The 18,999-nt window shown below is 40.9% G+C and overlaps 1 protein-coding gene and 1 long non-coding RNA gene across 4 annotated transcripts in view; one reads left to right on the plus strand and one right to left on the minus strand.

The window, feature by feature from the left end:
• LOC127362521 (uncharacterized) overlaps window positions 1–18,999 on the minus strand; it is a 112,524-nt gene that overhangs the window by 6,311 nt on the left and 87,214 nt on the right. Inside the window, exon 4 of one of the 2 annotated variants that reach the window (XR_007884467.1) lies at window positions 16,249–16,344. The exons of the other annotated variant lie outside the window; for it this stretch is intronic. This is a non-coding gene — a long non-coding RNA (uncharacterized LOC127362521). Of the gene's footprint in view, window positions 1–16,248; window positions 16,345–18,999 lie in introns of those variants that run through there. 2 annotated transcript variants of the gene reach the window in all.
• Window positions 670–17,793, plus strand: LOC127362488 (extracellular calcium-sensing receptor-like). 2 transcript variants are annotated; one of them, XM_051398257.1, is made up of 6 exons: window positions 670–932; window positions 1,161–1,458; window positions 1,810–2,604; window positions 3,161–3,388; window positions 15,102–15,225; window positions 16,156–17,793. In XM_051398257.1, exons 1-6 carry the CDS (start codon window positions 676–678, stop codon window positions 17,067–17,069), a joined length of 2,616 nt encoding a protein of 871 aa, XP_051254217.1. In that variant the 5' UTR covers window positions 670–675; the 3' UTR covers window positions 17,070–17,793. The 2 variants fall into 2 exon arrangements, with proteins under 2 accessions (XP_051254217.1, XP_051254216.1); XM_051398256.1 differs by lacking the exons at window positions 670–932; window positions 1,161–1,458; window positions 1,810–2,604; window positions 3,161–3,388 and adding exons at window positions 12,806–13,109; window positions 13,357–13,654; window positions 13,817–14,608; window positions 14,754–14,981.

An 18,999-nucleotide genomic window follows, 5' to 3' on the forward strand; every position in this document is an offset into this window, starting at 1 on the left:
GCTACTTAAGTTTATGGGGATATGTGGCTCAGTAGAGTTGTGGCTCTCTGTCAGCCTGGCTACAGTGCTGAAGAGGAACCTAGGGTTGTTCTCATTTTTTTCTATTAGTGCTGAATAATAGGCTCCTCTGGCATTACGGAGGGCCTTTGTATAAATTTTAAGATTATCTTGCAAAATTGAGCGATATTCTAATAACTTCGAAGAGCGCTATTTCCTTTCAGATTTCCTAGCTTTTTGCTTTAATTGACAGGTTTGGTGGTTGTTCCACAGTGCTAGTTTCCTATGTTTTAATAATTTCCTTTCTATAGGAGCGATAGAGTCTAATATTGATCGTAGTGAGCCTGCAGCACTATCGACAAGATTATCAATTTCGGAGGGACTAAAGTTATTATAGGACTCTGTTAAATTCAGACATGTCATTGAATTAAACACTGTTGGAATCTCCTCCTTAAATTTAGCTACATGTATGAATGTTTTGAATTTGATAACACAGTTACACAGTTAAGAGATATGGCTCAAAACACTTTTCCTGTTTGGGCACGTCCCTCCTCTCAACCCACCTGATATGTCCACAGAGAAAAAAACATGACTGTTCATTTATTTAATTTTTTTTTTTATGTTGCTCCAAAATGTATAAGTATCAGTCCAGGCTTTTTTTGTTATGTTAAGCTACACATGATGCAATTGTGTGGTTTAGCTCTCTTAGACAGTATGAGTTGGCCAGAGGAAGGCTGGGTACTCTTACAGCTGTTGTTGGTAGCATCTTTCTCTCAGGCTGAGGAGTCGGTGTGCTGGCGGAGAGGGGATCCTGAGAATCCCCAGCTATCTAAGGATGGGGACATTATGTTGGGGGGAATCTTCTCTTTCCACCTAGAGTGGAAAAACACACAGGATACCTACATGCACAAACCACTGCCGCTGCAATGCACCAGGTAAATTATATTGTAAAAATATTTTATATTTCAAATATGTAAGATCTAAGAAGAAGTGAGTGCAGATACAAAACAGGTACAGAAAAGGTTGTCAAACTGAGTATTAAATTAAGCAATATGCCTAGCTGTGTGTATTAATACCAACAAATGCTTTCATTTCCTATGCGGTTGTGTCTATTTTAAGGACAAAATGGTTGTACTTTCAACTATGTATACCTTTCCATCAAGTTTAAATTTCAGAGGTTTCCAGTATGCCCAGGTTATGCTCTTTGCCATAGAGGAGATTAATAACAGCACAGACCTACTGCCTAGCATCACTCTGGGCTATAAGATCTATGATGCCTGTGCCTCCATTGCCAGAGGTGTGAGGGTCGCATTGGCCTTGGCAAATGGTAATGAAGGGGTATCTGTGCCCTCAGAGGCTCCATGTACCAGACCTGCCCAAGTGCAGGCCATTATGGGAGAGACCTTTTCCTCTCCTTGCATGGCTATAGCTACTGTCATCGGACCCTTTCATATCCCACTGGTGGGTAAGATTGGTAAACATCAAATTTAATTTGTGAAAAACAATCATTAATGTGTAATTCTTCCAGCTGGCCATGGGGTTTAAAAACACTGCAGTGTGTTTTGTAAATGTTTTAAAGAGTTCGGTCTAGACCTGCTCTATTTGAAAAGTGTCCTGAGATAACTTCTGTTATGAATTGGCGCTATACAAATAAAATTGAATTGAAAATTGAATTGAATTATTAAATTATTTTTCTGTAATTCTTCCAGGTGATCATAGCAAAGAGGGTTTTAGAATGATTTTATTGTGCTATGTACACTAGTTTTATATTTTACATCTTTATCTTAGGATATCATTTCTTTTTTCTTTTAGATCAGCCACTTTGCTACTTGTGCTTGTCTCAGTGATAAAACCAAGTACCCATCCTTCCTCAGGACAATACCCAGTGACTACTACCAGAGCAGAGCCTTGGCCCAGTTGGTCAAGCACTTTGGTTGGACTTGGGTTGGAGCTATTAGAACAAATGATGATTACGGTAACAACGGCATGGCCACATTTATAGAAACCGCCCAGCAGCTGGGCATCTGTCTGGAGTACTCTGTATCTGTCTTTAGAACAGATCCACCAGTCAAAATACAACAGATTATTAACATTATCAAGGCTTCCACTTCAAAAGTGATTGTCACTTTCCTCTCCCCCACTGAGTTGTATGTGATAATAAACGAGTTGGCTCAACACAACCTGACTGGGTACCAGTGGGTAGGCAGTGAGGCCTGGATCTTTGATTCTGAAACCGCAGCAGTGGATAGGCATCACATTCTGGATGGTGCCATAGGCTTGTCCATCCCCAAAGCTCATGTCAGTGGCATGAAAGAGTTCATGTTGAATGTGAAGCCGCTCAATTCATCTAGTAATGAAATGTTTACAGAGTTTTGGGAGACATTATTTAGCTGTAGGTTCACACAGTCAAAGTCATCAAGAGGGAATCAGAGAGAATGTACTGGACATGAAGATGTGAGTGGAGTGCAAAACAGCTTCACTGATATGTCGCTCATGCCTATCTTTTACAATGTCTATAAAGGAGTGTATGCTGTGGCCCACACACTTCATAATATTCTCTGCCTTAATAAAACATGTAACAGGAAGGTGCAGCTAGATCCATTTATGGTGAGTAGAACACCAAATACTTAAATGATCAGTTTTATATGAAGTCAGACTACCAAAGAAAATTCAGGCAGTTAGAAAATATACCTAGGTACCTATGCATACTTTTCTATCAATTTAGTAACGTATACTTACACTGCTTTGTTTTGTTTTCTGTTACTCATTCTTGCAAAAATATATGTACAGTATGAGTATTATACACTGACCAGCCATAACATTATGACCACTGACAGGTGAAGACAACCAAGGCCCACTGATGTGGTCCAAATCACATGTGGTCCAAATCAATGGACCAGCAACTGTAGTTCACGCTAGTTTTGATAGAAAGTTTGTTGCGTATGAGGCTGCATAACCACCAGGAAAGCCAAGGTGGTAATAATGTTATGGCTGATGAGTGTAGTTAGCAACTCAATACTTAAGCACTTCAGTAAAATATAACTAAAAAAGATAATTATATGTAAACAAATAAATTGCTGCAGTCTGTCAATCAAGCTGTTGAGACAATAGGCCTAGAAAATGTTTGTTGGATAATGATCTAAATTTATGTATATCTTTTTAGATTCTACAGCACATAAAAAAGATTGAGTTCCAAACGAAGGAAGGAGATGAGGTTTACTTTAATGAGTATGGAGACCCAGCAGCAAAGTATGAAATAATAAACTGGCAGCCAACAGAAAATGGCATTGTGGACTTTGTTACAGTTGGTCTTTATGATGCATCTTTACCTGCAGACAAACAGCTGAATCTGCAAAATAAGTCTTTAATTTGGGCACAGAACTCACAACAGGTAAGATATCATGTGATCACTGTAATTGTTTGGAAGTCTGTTTGAATTGTCATGAATGTATGTTATTAGTTATTGTCACTGTATCATAATGTTTTAGTTTTGATTTATCAAAATTAATAACAGATCCTTGCAAAGACAACATTTAATCAAAGTGAATGCCCATACATTTTTCTCATAGTAGTTGTGTTCATGCAGGTGCCAGTGTCAGTGTGCAGTGAGAAATGCCCGCCTGGAACTCGCAAAGTTCTCCAGAAAGGAAAGCCTATCTGCTGCTACGACTGTTTAAGATGTGCAGAAGGAGAAATAAGCAACTTCACAGGTGTAGTGATATTAAATGCAAGACAAAACAAAGAAATTAGAGTTGTCAGGTTCACATGCCAAACCAAAAACGAATATCATTACATCAACAGCTACATTACGTCGATGTAGCTGCCATAACATTATCCATTTATTAAATGGTTATCATATAGTGTCTCTCTTGAAGCAATGAAAATATGCAATGTAGATCCACAAAAAAATATATATATACATAATGAGAAAGTCTAAAATCTGCTTACATTCTTCAGATTCAATCACATGTTTGCGATGCAACGCTGACTCCTGGTCAAATGAGAGAAGAGATGCCTGTGTAAAGAAGGAGGCGGAGTTCTTATCATATGAAGAGATTATGGGAGCACTGCTTACTGCAGCCTCTCTATTTGGAACATGCATGACTGCTGCTGTGGCATTCATTTTCTTCAGATACAGACAGACTCCTATTGTCAGAGCCAATAACTCTGAGCTGAGCTTCCTGCTGCTCTTCTCATTGACTCTGTGTTTCCTGTGCTCTCTGACCTTCATCGGCCGGCCCTCTGAGTGGTCCTGCATGCTGCGACACACCGCATTCGGCATCACCTTTGTCCTCTGTATCTCTTGTGTTCTGGGGAAAACAATAGTGGTGTTAATGGCCTTCAGAGCCACACTTCCAGGGAGTAATTGGATGAAATGGTTTGGGCCTGCACAGCAGAAACTCAGTGTCCTGGGTTTCACTCTTATACAAGTTGTCATATGTATCCTCTGGTTAACAATTTCTCCTCCTTTTCCATTTAAGAATTTTAAGAAGTTCAAAGACAAAATTATCTTAGAGTGTGCTCTGGGCTCAGCTGTAGGCTTTTGGGCTGTACTTGGATACATAGGACTTATGGCCATATTATGTTTTATTCTTGCTTTTCTGGCTCGGAAACTGCCTGATAATTTCAATGAAGCCAAATTCATCACCTTTAGCATGCTGATATTCTGTGCAGTGTGGATCACTTTTATCCCAGCATATGTCAGCTCTCCTGGGAAGTTCAGTGTTGCTGTGGAGATATTTGCTATTCTGGCTTCAAGTTTTGGACTGCTCATTTGTATTTTCATTCCAAAATGTTATATTATCTTACTCAAACCAGAGAAGAACACAAAAAAGAATATGATGGGGAAGGGGGCACCAAAATCTTCCTGAAAAACTGCAAAGGCATTCTAGTGCCAATTTATCTTTTAGATAATAATTTGTTAAGCAGACTTTCTAAATAGACATCTATCTTTACTTGACAAAAGACGTGCATGCATTGTACTACTGTAATATTTTTCCACTGTATATTGCATTTTTTTGTGACATAGCATATTGAGATGACAGCATTTAATACAATGCAATATAGAATCATATCAACCAATGTATAATTAAGTACAAATAAATGCGTATGCCTACTACTTACAACTTATTTCCATGAATACAGTTTTTAAAATTGTAATCAAAGAATAAAATCCATGGATTGACTTAAGTTGTTTGGTTTCGTCTCCCATGAGACCTGAGTTCGACCATGACAACTCCCCATTTGTTGCCTTTGCCACATGTTGTGGACGTAATGCCACCAGTTTTACATATTTCACAAAGAACTGAATGAACATTCGTGAAACGTCAAACTTACAAACCTCTGGGTCAAGAAATATGGAAAATATCATCGGAAAGGTGTACGTGTAATACGGGTTTGTATCCGTAACCGTAGTCTTGGAAAATTGGGCATTCATATTTTTAATCAAATTCCCAATATAATCTTAATTATATCCAACTTTAATATAATCTGTTTTGTGGTTTTTACTGATGAATACATAAAATGCAAGGGCAAGTAGCCTGGGAACTCTAAAATGGAGCCAGTGATCTTAGGAAGATGGCCAGTGTACTAGCGACAAATGCTGGATCGCTCTAGAGGTTGACAAGCCTGGAGGTCAGGAAAAGTAGCTGGCACCAAGAGATTCAGCTTCAGGTTGGAGCAAGCTGCCGGATAAGCTGGCACATGGAGAACAATCTTCTAGATTGCTCATAAATTGATCACAACTTACGATCCACCCTAGTGGATCAATCTTCTAGATTGCTCATAAATTGATCACAACTTACGATCCACCCTAGTCTTTCAAGCACAGGATAACAGGAGGATAAACTATGGTGGCCATGAAACTTGTTACAACAGCCCACTGTAGAGCCCGTGTTTAGTTTGTCCCTTATGGGCTACTGTAGAAACTTGTCGGTTCAACATGGTGGGCTCCATGGAAGGCGACCCGCGGTGTCTCTTGATTAAAAAAGGTTCAATCTTAGGTGATAAAAGCACAATGAATATTATTATCCCAAGGATGACTGTTGGTGATGGGTTATGTCTGATGAACAGTAGTCATAACACATCTGAAACCCAACTCTCTCACAGACAGTCGTCTTTGGAATGTAATTAACTCATGGCACCATGAATAACAATTCTCCTAACATGAGTGAGACAGTGAGTGTGAATGCATGAGGATGAACTAAATACAGTTTGCTTCATGTTCACGGACCCTCATCCCTGAATAAATTTTCCACCACACTCCTATAACTTAGTCTACATTTTTATTTCTTGCTGGCTTCTAATATTTGGTGTTAAGAACTACAGAAAGCCACAGGCCAAAACATACGACATAAATGCAGATCTGCAATGTGCAAACCTTTCTGGACCTTTGAGTGGAACGTGTGTAATTCTTCCCTTTTTTGATTTACCATGTTGTTTCGACATTTAAATTAAAATGAAATGGAGGCAGGCCCCCAAAACAGGCTGGGAGAAAAAAAACACAAAACAAGGATAGATAGATAGATAGATAGATAGATACTGTATTTATCCCGGGGGAAATTCAAGTATCCAGTAGCATACAAATGAACTATATTCATGCTATTTTCAACACTTTGTTGTTTTGAATCTCTCATGGAAACTATTATTGCTTTATTTCAGTCACTGCAGGTGGGTTCATTTCTGACCCAAACTGTATGTTGTATTTATCATTTTAGTGAGCCTAATAATAATAATTATATAATAATAATTTTTCAATGTTTAAAATTCAATTATAAGTTTAGGTAACAATTCTGTCTAATGATAAATTAGTGATGAAGAAGATGGAAAACTTTTTTACAGTTCAATGTGTTTTTGGTGATATTTCTGGAGCTAGAGAAGGGAAGAGTAGGGGAACGAGTGAGGAGATGACATGCAGCAGAGTATTTATTTGTGTATAGCAGTGGTAAGGCCTTTATACATGTTACATGCTCTACCATGTGAGATAAAATATTTAAAATAGACATGTCGTGGGCTACATTCAGTTTAAACACTCCCAAAAAACTCCAGGACACAGATGATTCACTTCCATGAAGTTTACTGGGAATCTTGTGAAACTGTAACACAGTACAATGAGATATTTATATCATTAAAGAGGCTAAACACACAGTATCAAGGTAAATAGCACCGCTTAGCTAACGTAGCTGTGTAGCTTATATGATGAAACACAATGGAGCTAGTAAAAACAAGCAGCAGTAAAACATAAAGCTAACTTAGCCAAGCATAAAACTAATAAGCGTCTTAACCATCTCAATATTCTTAGAAACGCGAAAAATAAGTGGTAACTTAATGTTACACGATGAAAACTAGTTACAGACGTTGCCTTAGCAAAGAGGGAGAAAGAAAAGCAATCAACTCAGAAGCTGACGACTGGGAGAGCTCACACATGACCGTAGCTGATCACCGCATGGCATTGTTTACTTTGTTTCCCAACATGCACGGTCCTAGGTTGCTATGGTTACAAAAATACACAAACCACACTGAACTGGTGAAACATATTTTCTAGGGGCATAACACTCCCCGCTTGGGGTCTTTAAAGAGCCCACATTAACAAACAGAATCAGTCTTTGGAGAGAGAAGCAGAACTACTTCTGTAATGGGTCGAGAGAAAGTCTTTCTGCTTCCGTCCCTGACAACTTCCACTTTGACTTTCCGGACCAATCCGTCTTCTACTGTAAAGGTTTTTGTGATGATGCCCATAGGCCAATGATTTCTCTTCGCCTGATTGTCTTTCAGTAGAGCTATGTCTCCTTCTTGAAGGCTCGGTCGTTTTCCTTGCCACTTGTGCCGAAGCTGCAATGTTTTGAGGTATTCATGTTTCCACCTGTTCCAAAACATGTCTGCTAAACGCTGAAAGTGCTTCCACTCCTCTCTGGAGAGATCCGCTTCCTCAAAGCTGCCTGACAGAGGAGGAGGTGCAGAGCCTGTCTTGAGAGTCAGGAGCATTGCTGGGGTGAGGATGAGAGGTGAATCCGGATCCGATGACACTGGGATGAGCGGCCTAGCATTCATGATTGCAGGTACCTCAGCCATGAGTGTGGGCAGAACCTCATGTGTCAGGTGAGACTTCCTCTGCTCAAGCAGCATGCAATCCAAAATACAGCGGGCAATGCCGATCATTCGCTCCCATGCGCCACCGATATGAGATGCATGGGGCAGGTTAAACACCCAGGTGCAGCTCTGTGAGTCCAGGTACTTTTCCACACTGTTAAAGCCTGGATTTGTCTTGTCCAACTCCTGCTGATGAAGTTAGTTCTGCAGTCAGAGCGGATCTGCTTTGCGGGGCCCCTGACTGCAAAGAACCTCCTCAAGGCGTTGATAAAGCTGCTGGAACTCATTGCCTCAATCACCTTGATGTGAACTGCCCTTGAACACATACATGAGAACATCACAGCCCATCGTTTAGAGTTGGAGACTCCTCCTCTTGTGCGGCGTGAGACGATGTCCCATGGTCCAAAGACGTCAACACCTACGTAGGTGAAAGGAGGTGCTACTTTTAGTCGTTCTGCTGGCAGGGCTGCCATCTGCTGATGTTCGGTCTTTCCCCTCAGTTTTCTACAAGTGATACATCTGTGAAGCAGACTGCCGATACAGTGTTTAGCTCCCACCAGCCATAACCCTGCTGCTCGAATAGCACCTTCGGTCAGATGTCTTCCTTGGTGTTTCACTGCTTCGTGATAGTGAGACCCAAGCAGGGTTGCGAGATGATGCCGACCAGGAATGATGATGGGGTGAGTCTCGTTCTTGCTCAGACCTGACTGTCCAATCCGGCCTCCTACCCTAAGAAGTTGATCTTGGTCCAATGTGGGGTGCAATTTCCACAGTCTGCTGGAAGATGGAATGTTGGATCCTGAGTTTATACACTTAAGTTGCTCTGTGTAGCAATCATTCTGGACACTCATCACAATGCACACTTTGGCTCTCAGCAACTCTTCCTCTGTAGGAAGACAAATGTGCCACCCCTGATATTCATTCTGGGTGGAGTGGGCGAAGGAACGAGCTACGTGGATGAGGTGCCCTATGGCTGTGAGGAGAGTGCTGAACTTGGAGAAACGTTCAAAGCGCTGTGGGTGTATTGAGCGACACTCCTTCACGTGACGCACTGCTGTTGAAGACCAGACGGATCTTATCTGGCTTACTAGGGTGATACACGCCAAACAAGGGCAGGTACCAGCACTCCGTGCAGGCAGCATTGGCGGGGCAACTTCTGCATGTGCCTTCTTGAGCAAATTCTCCATAAACTCTAGGAAGTCAGCTTTCATCTGTGGTTGTTTTTCCAACGAGCCTCGGAGTGAGACAAGATGGTCGAAAGCCTGTTTCCTGTTGTTGGACAGCCGCTGTCTCAGCGACTGAAAAGGTAAAGGTGCAACCCAACTATTGGAGCTGTCCTGGTAGCACTCAGCTTCCATCTTCAGAAACTCTAAATCTTCCATGGATGGAGCGAGTCTGTGGTCGTCGGGAGTACGAGCGAAGACAGTTGACCCCAAACAGTCTCCAATGAGCGTCATTGAGCCGTACGTGGAGGTTGGTGCTGGATGGTGCTGATGTTTAGGTGCTTGACCAAATACCTCTTTCACTCTGATCTGGTTGTTGCATGGCTGGAGATGACTTGTACAACCATTCTCTAGAATGGCTGTTTTGAAACTTCTCACCTCGAGTGGCCTGTGAGCGCCTCCAAGACACACATCACCAACGACGACCCATCCTAGATCAAGCCTTTGAGCAAACGGTGCATCTCCTGGAGCTCTTATCTGCTCTCAGACCTTGTGCATCCGCAAGAAGTCTCTGCCCAGTAGGAGGAGTATCTTGGAGTCCGGATCCAGAGGTGGAATCATGTCGGCGATGTGCTTCAGGTGGGCATGATGGTAGGCTGCATCCGGCATAGGAATCTCAGTACGGACGTTAGGGATTTGGTTGCACTCGACGAGTGTAAGCAGAGGAATGCTTACTTTCTTGTCCACTGGCTCAACAGTGTAACCACTGTCTCTGTACATCCTGCACAGGTCTTGAGTGTGTATGAGTAGGAGCCTCCGAAGATCTTGAAAACCTTTAAGAACTCTGATCGTGCCAGGAAGCGATTACTCTGCTCGTCCAGTATGGTGTACATTCTCTTGGACTCCTCTCTGCGTCCGTTCGGGAACACGCTGACGAGGCAGATCTTAGCACATGCTCTGGCACTCAGGCCTTCCCCACATACTTGTGTGCACGTCGACTTGACCTCCTGGTTGTCCGTTTTGTCCTCCTCCCCGCCATCCTCTGAAGTGGAAGGGGACGACTTAGATTTCCAGGTAGGTGGGTAGGAGTGAAGTGCTGTCGCATGAGCGGTACTCTCACACTCTGTACATTTTATCTCAGCGGTGCAGTTCTTTGCAAAATGTTCTGTGGAGGAGCAACAGCGAAAGCAGATGTAATGTTCTTTCAAAATCTGTTTGTGATCATCTATGCTCTTCACATGGAAACCTCTACATTTCCTCAAAGGGTGAGGCTTTTTGTGCAGGGGCAATGTTTATTTGGGGCAATTCGTTCTCTACTTCCTCTAGGCTCAGACTTAGCAGTTCGTGAGACCTGCGTCTTGTGAACATATACGGATGTCTTTGCAGGCCTCTCCCACTTACTCTTTCTCTCTGCTGGAGCTTGCGTGAAGAGGTTAAAGCTTGGGTCAGTGCAAGCCCTTGCCTCTGAGGAGATGAGGTTTATCAACACGGAGAAGGGTGGGAAGCAAGATGTTCTTGTTTGTATCTTGTCCCAAAGTAAAGCCACTTTTCTTGCATGTTGTATGGGAGTTTCTCAATGATAGGCCTAATTCCTCTGAAGGTATCTAAGTACGACAAACCTGCGAGGTAGCCATCTTCCTTGGTGGCTTGTAACTCTGACAACAGGTCGGCTAGATCCCTGAGTCTCTGTGGATCCTTTGTTGTGAGCTTTGGAAAGTTTAATAGTTTGTTGAACAGAGCCTGTTCGACGGCCTCTGGTGAGCCGTATAGTTTGTCTGGGCGCTCCCATGCCATGTACAATCCAGTAGCTCGATTCCTAATGTTGACTGTTTTTATACTTCTTACTTGTTCTGCTGATTCTTTTCCCAGATACTTGATAAGGAGGTTGAATTCTTCCGCAGGAGACAGATCTAATCAGCGATAACATTCTGGAAAGATGTTTTCCAGGCCCAATAGTTTATTGGCTGGTCATCATATGTTGTGAGACCTGAAGTCACCAGGCGGTTGCGAGCAAAGTATTTGATGAGGTCTGGTTGTAGAATGGTCACTGCTAGCTCCATAAGGCGTTCTGTGAACAGGCAGGTGCGCAGGAGATGAGAAATCCTGTTTGGAGTTCTGTTGTGGACGTGTTCTGCCAAGCTGAGGAGTTGGAGGGGAGTAGAGAGGCAGACTGAAGCTTTGTTGTGGCGGTGTCCCACTGGTTTGAGGGGCCTTAGGAGCGTAGTGTGGTATAATGACAGCAGGAGTAGCAGCTTGGGTTTGACTGGTATTGAGTGGGTGGAGTGTTGAAGGGATAACACTGATTGGTTGAGGGTGTGGAGGATGAAACGTTGGTAAAGCGTTGTCGCTCTCTGTTGGCAGATAAACCCTTGCTGCATAGGCTGGCTTGTTTGACACAAAGGCGGCGACGCGCTGGTCTTTGATAGATTTGGGGACTAGGCTGTTAACCTCACTGCGTACTTCAACGCCAATATCTTGTAAACCAGCCACAAGTGTATTTGCCTCTGCTATGGCAGCATCTTTTTCTTTTTCATCATTTAATGCATCGAGATTGGCTTAAATACGTGTCTGCTCCACTTTAAGTTCAATTTCCTTTTGCAAATGTGCCGCTCTAGCTTGCGCCGCTTCAGCTTTTGCCTTTGCCATGGCGACGGCCATGCTAATCTTCGAGCTGGACGATGTACCAGATAAGCGACTGCTCCTTGAGCGCATAGTCTCAGACTGGTTATCGCCATTTCCTTTATTACTGTTGCTATGTTGTGACATTATGACTCACTGCGTTTTCGATATCAGGAGAAGGAAGCTAGTGTGAAGCTGTCTGGAAGCTGTAGAGTTAGCCGCTTATCTCTAAAGAGTTGCTCCGTAGGATGGCAATCCTTGTGTCCCTTGTTAGCTGTATTGCTATCTTTTCACTGTCATGGGCTACGTTTCCATTCAGTTTAAACACTCCGTAAAACTCCAGGACACAGATGATTCACTTCCATGAAGTTTACTGGAAATCTTGTGAAACTGTAACACAGTACAATGAGATACTTATATCATTAAAGAGGCTAAACACACAGTATCAAGATAAATAGCACCACTTATCTAACGTAGATGTGTAGCTTATATGATGAAACACAATGGAGCTAGTAAAAACATGCAGCTAACTTAGCCTAGCATAAAACTAATTAGCGTCTTTACCATCACAATATTCTTAGAAATGTGAAAATAAGTGGTAACTTAACGTTACACGATGAAAAATAGTTACAGACGTTGTTGGACCTTAGCAAAGAGGGAAAACGAAAAGCGATCAACTCAGAAGCTGACGAATGGGAGAGCTCACACATGACCGTAGCTGATCACCGCATGGCATTGTTCACTTTGTTTCCCAGCATGCACTGGTCCTAGGTTGCTATGGTTACAAAAATGCACAAACCACACTGAATTGCTGAAACATATTTTCTAGGGGCATAACATTGGCCCCAAACTCTTTTTCTGCTTTGACACCTCCCCTTTCCTCGCCCCAACTTATGCGTCCACAGAGATAAAACTATTGTTGTTTTTATGCTCTTCCAAAATGTATAAATACCACTGCAAGCTTTTGGTTCATGTGATGCCACTCTGTGGCTTTGCTCTCTTTGTCAGTATGACGTCCACACAGAGGTGGCCAGAACAGGGTTGGGCACTTTTACATCTGTTGTTGGTAGTGTCTTTCTCTCAGGCTGAGGAGTCAGTGTGCAGGCGGAGAGGGGATCCGGAGAACCCCCAGCTATTTAAGAATGGGGACATTATGTTGGGGGGAGTCTTCTCTTTCCACAGCAGCTGGAAAGACAGACAGGACACCTACACTCACAAACCGCTGCCACTGCAATGCACCAGGTAAATTATTCATATTATATTATAATTCTATTTCTTTTAGACTTATAATTTCTAAGAGGATGAGAGTACAGATACAAAACAGTTACAAAAGTAGTTATCAAACTGAGGATGAAATACTCCTTGTGTTTGTTGTGCTTATTAATTCAGTCAAATGCTTTCATTTACTATGCTGTTATTTCTACTTAAAGACAAAATTGTTGGCAATCCAACTATTTTATTTATTTTATTTATAACTCTCTGCATCAAGTTTGAATTTCAGAGAGTTCCAGTTTGCCCAGGCTATGCTCTTTGCCATAGAGGAGATTAATAACAGCACAGACCTACTGCCTGGCATCACTCTGGGCTATAAGATCTATGACGTCTGTGGCTCTATTGCCAGAGGTGTGAGGGTTGCGCTGGCTTTGGCTAATGATAATGAAATTGCATCTGCACCCTCAGAGGCTCCATGTACCAGACCTGCACAAGTGCAAGCCATTATGGGAGAGACCTCTTCCTCTCCTTGCATGGCTATAGCTACTGTCATCGGACCCTTTCATATCCCACTGGTGGGTGAGATTGGTAAAATAAAATGAGCAAAAAATAATGATTGTTCTGTAATTCTTCCAACTGGTCATAGCCAAATGGGTTTCAGAAATAATGTTGTATCGTGTTTAAATGTTTTATATTTGATATTTTTATCTTGGCATATCATTTCTTTTTTCTTTTAGATCAGCCACTTTGCTACTTGTGCTTGTCTCAGTGATAAAACCAAGTACCCATCCTTCCTCAGAACAATACCCAGTGACTACTACCAGAGCAGAGCCCTGGCCCATTTGGTCAAGCACTTTGGTTGGACTTGGGTTGGAGCTATTAGAACAAATGATGATTATGGCAATAATGGAATGGCCACTTTCACAGAAACTGCCCAGCAGCTGGGCATCTGTCTGGAGTACTCTGTAGCTTTCTTTCGAACAGATCCACCAGTCAAAATACAAAAGTTAGTAGACATTATCAAGGCTTCCACTTCTAAGGTGATTGTTGCTTTCCTCTCCCACATGGATATGGATGTGCTATTACATGAATTGTCTCAACACAACCTGACTGGGTACCAATGGGTAGGCAGTGAGAGTTGGATCTTTGATTCCCAAACTGCAGCCATGGATATGCATCACATTCTGGATGGTGCCATAGGCCTGTTCATCCCAAAAGCACAAGTCAGTGGCATGAAAGAGTTCATGTTAAATGTGAAGCCACTCAGTTCATCAAGTAATGAATTGTTTACAGAGTTTTGGGAGACATTATTTAGCTGTAAGTTCACACAGTCAAAGTCATCAACAGGGAATCAGAGTAAATGTACTGGAGATGAAGATCTGACTGGAGTGCAAAACAGCTTCACTGATATGTCGCTCATGCCTATATTTTACAATGTCTATAAAGGAGTGTATGCTGTGGCCTACGCACTTCATAATATTCTCGGCTGTAATAAAACATGTAACACAGTGCAGCTAGATCCCTTTACGGTGAGTAAAAGCTAAGTTTTTATACTCAGTCACATTAACACATTTTGAAAAATAAATTGTCATACTCTGTCTATCAAGCTGTTGAGACAACATTCTAAAAAGTTGTTTTCCAGATGATGATCTACATTGATGCATATCTTGTTAGATTTTACAGCACATAAGAAACATTCATTTCAAAACAAAGGAGGGAGATGAGGTTTACTTTAATGAGTATGGAGACCCAGCAGCAAAGTATGAAATAATAAACTGGCAGCCTACAGAAAATGGCATTGTGGACTTTGTTACAGTTGGTCTTCATGATGCATCTTTACCTGCAGACGAACAGCTGAATCTGCAAAATAAGTCTTTAATTTGGGCACAGAACTCACAACAGGTAAACTTGGATGTGATCATTGTAATTGCTAATGCAATTGTTATAATTCTATGAGTTATTTAGTTTTTGTCACTGAATTGATTGATTTACACCTTTCTTATATTTGTTTTATTCACACAGGTGCCAGTGTCAGTGTGCAGTGAGAAATGTCCTCCAGGAACTCGCAAGGTTCTCCAGAAAGGAAAGCCTATCTGCTGCTATGACTGTTTAAGATGTGCAGAGGGAGAAATCAGCAACATTACAGGTGTAGACAAAACACACATAAACTGCCATGTTTTTTTAATTTTAATAAAGAATTTCAAAGGTCCAGTGTGTAACATTTAGGAGGATCTATTGGAAGAAACTGATTATAATATATATAATATGTATAGTATATATATAAAATATATATGATAGAGTATATCATCACCTGAAAATAGAAATCATTATGTTTTTGTAATCTTAGAATAAGTCGTTTTTATCTACAGATGCTGTGTGTCGCCTTACGTGGGGTCTGCTATGTTGAACCACGATGTTTCTACAGTAGACGAGAAGGAACAAACCAAACACCACTCGATAGGGGCTTTTGCGTTTTTAGTGCATTTCACCCTTAAAAGGGGAGGTTGAAGCGAGGGAGTTGTAATCTGCAAGAAATACTGACACATTACAAGTCTAAATCTGCTGTATACATTCATGCAGTCTTGCAGAAATGCATATACATATTAAATCCCCAATGTGAAAAATGTATAACACTCAATCAAACAGGAATCAACATGTTTGATTACGAAGACAATTATGAAATTAAATGAATATTGCAATGATAATGTTAAAAAAGTTATAAAAATTGATTTTAAAGTTCAGCACACTTAAATTACAAAAAGATGTATAGGTTTTGACTGAGGTTTTTACATTGCTCTCTCTGAAACTGCAATAAATGCATTAAGAATTTATAGAGAGAATTTAATTGAGTCAAAGCCAAAACTTAATGAATGATAATCTATTTAAAATGTGCTGTATCTTTTACTGAGATCCAAATAATTTATGATGATGACATGTCGCTTTAATAAGGTTATCAATTTATTATCTGGTAATCATGTAGTGTTTGTTTTGTAGGCATTGAAAAGATGCGACATTGCACACAGACAAAACAAATGAAATAAAGAAGTCTAACACCTGCTTCAATATTGTATTTCAGATTCTATCACCTGTATGAGATGTGACCCTGAGTTCTGGTCAAATGAGAGAAGAGATGCCTGTGTGAAGAAGGAGGCAGAGTTTCTATCATATGAAGAGATCATGGGAGCACTGCTCACGGCAGCCTCTCTATTTGGAACATGTCTGACTGCTGTTGTGGCATTCATTTTCTTCAGATACAGACAGACTCCTATTGTCAGAGCCAACAACTCTGAGCTGAGCTTCCTGCTGCTCTTCTCCTTGAGTCTGTGTTTCCTGTGTTCTCTGACCTTCATCGGTCGGCCCTCTGAGTGGTCCTGCATGCTGCGACACACCGCATTCGGCATCACCTTTGTCCTCTGTATCTCTTGTGTTCTGGGGAAAACAATAGTGGTGTTAATGGCCTTCAGGGCCACACTTCCAGGCAGTAATTGGATGAAATGGTTTGGGCCTGTGCAACAGAAACTCAGTGTTCTGGGTTTCACTCTTATACAAGTTATCATATGTATTCTCTGGTTATCAATTTCTCCTCCTTTTCCATTTAAGAATTTTAAGGAGTTTAAGGACAAAATCATCTTAGAGTGTGCTCTGGGCTCACCTGTAGGCTTTTGGGCTGTACTTGGGTACATCGGACTTCTGGCTATGTTATGTTTTATTCTTGCTTTTCTGGCTCGGAAACTGCCTGATAATTTCAATGAAGCTAAATTCATCACCTTTAGCATGTTGATATTCTGTGCAGTGTGGATCACTTTTATCCCAGCGTATGTCAGCTCTCCTGGGAAGTTCAGTGTTGCTGTGGAGATATTTGCTATTCTGGCTTCAAGTTTTGGACTGCTCATTTGTATTTTTATTCCAAAATGTTATATTATCTTACTGAAACCAGAGAAGAATACAAAAAAGAATATGATGGGGAAAGGGGCACAAAAATCTTCCTGAAAACTTCAAAGTATACAGTGGCAGAGTCATTTCAGTGTCTTGATAATTTTCACATCAACTGTGAAGCAGACATCAGTTTCAGTTTACTGAAGATTTGCATTGTACTATTGCAGTACTTCCACTGCATATCATTTAATTCATGACATAGCATTTTTTTTTAAGTTATTTTTTTGGCCTTTTGTTGGCTTTATTTATAGAGACAGCTGTAGAGAGACAGGAAAGGTGGGTGGAGAGAGAGGATGAAACGCAGCAAAGGGCCGCAGGTCAGATTCGAACCCGGGCCGCTGCAGCAACTCCGTATATGGTTCGCAGGCTCTACCGACTTAGCTAACCGGGCGCATTTTGAGATGACAGCATTCAATACAATGTCTTAAATAAGGGAGAGGCAGGATTGCCTAGAAGGAAAATATATTTGCCCTTAACCAAAAGGTTACTGGTTCAATCATTATTATTTATTATTATTATTGGGGACTGATTCAAATCTACATTCCCCTCTATCTCTCTCTCTGCTTCAGTGGCACTATACTGCAGGTGATGTTCCTGATGTAATGTATATGTGTAGGGGACTGTATATGTGTAAAGGATATACAAAAAGACTATATGTGTGTAAGGTAATACAAAAAGACAAATTTCAGAAATTGACCTTGTGTGCATTGGCTTCTTCTTCTAACCATATCCACCAAACCATATAATCAAAGTAAAAATAAATGTACAACCCTCAGAACTGTTTCTTTGCTGATTTTAAAACCATTAATACATTATATTAAATCTTCATTAAAAAAAATATGAAGATGGGGAAGGGGGCACCTAAATCATTCTGAAAACATAGTGGCAAAGGCAGTCTAGTATATTCATAATTTTTACATAATTTGTTAACAAGACTGTCAAGTTGACATCTACCCTCAATGTCTCATTCATTACATAGAATATTGAGATGACAGAAATGAATATACTGTAATATGCAATCATACCAACAAACTTTGATTTCACAACATTAAATACAGTTTGTTAAATTATAAATTGAAGAATAAAATTCACATTTTCACAGACAAAAAAATCTCTAGCTTATTCTGTTTTGCTTTAACATTCCAACTTGTTGATTTTAATTACACAATATAATTACAAAGTGGAAGTTGTGATGTGACGCTGAAGACATGAGATCATGGTGTAATTCATTTACAACCCTTTAATGTTAGCTTTTTATTCTTTTAGGTTTTTACAAACATTCACACTTCAGAAATCATAAAAGTGGTGCATTTGTGAAGATTATCTTGCTGAACAAAATGTGGATGTATCATAAACATTTGTTCACCACAGAGCTTACTTCCGGCTGTGGTGGTGGCTGCCCATCTTATGTGTTTGGAGATATTTCATTATTGCGGTTATTGTGACAGCCCTAATTGTACCAGGCATTTTCCCAGTGGGCTACCACGGATTTAGGCCAATATAAATTTAATTTTGAATTTATAATGGTCCAGTGTGTAAAATTTAGGAGGATCTGTTAGCAGATATGCAGTGCTAATTTCACTGCCAATAAGTCAGTTCCCGATGTTGTTTTTACATTCCATGGGGAACAGGCAATGGGAAAGCACAGGGACACAGCTTCTAGTTGGAAAATGAGCATTGGTAGAGGCCTACATTATGGATATCCAGTTTGGTGAATATCTGATCATGGGAGTGGGTATTTAATTTTGGTTGAGGCCATTGTAGTCTATGCAAGGGCAAAGATAATTTTGGCCTTAGAGGACAGGAAGCCAGGTGATGGCTGATCTGGCCACATGCAATTCAAACTCTGCGTTCATCACTGCTTGTGTTTTGTGTATTGGCCTATTTTTTCTTAAATTGCCGTGCGTTAAGGACTTTGGGACCGATAATGTGAGCAACTATCTGGTCAACACTTTAGTAGCTAAACAGTTGGTAGAGACCAAAA

The sequence above is a fragment of the Dicentrarchus labrax genome, unplaced genomic scaffold (genome assembly GCF_905237075.1).
Source record: "Dicentrarchus labrax unplaced genomic scaffold, dlabrax2021, whole genome shotgun sequence".
Lineage (NCBI taxonomy): Eukaryota > Metazoa > Chordata > Actinopteri > Moronidae > Dicentrarchus > Dicentrarchus labrax.

Bases quoted from the DNA above. Each gene is read 5' to 3' on its own strand.
- LOC127362488 (XM_051398256.1), top strand. From the start codon at position 12,808: ATGTATAAATACCACTGCAAGCTTTTGGTTCATGTGATGCCACTCTGT. The intron at 14,609-14,753 runs GTGAGTAAAAGC...ATATCTTGTTAG, and splicing joins TGCAGCTAGATCCCTTTACG to ATTTTACAGCACATAAGAAA. The intron at 14,982-15,101 runs GTAAACTTGGAT...TTATTCACACAG, and splicing joins GGGCACAGAACTCACAACAG to GTGCCAGTGTCAGTGTGCAG.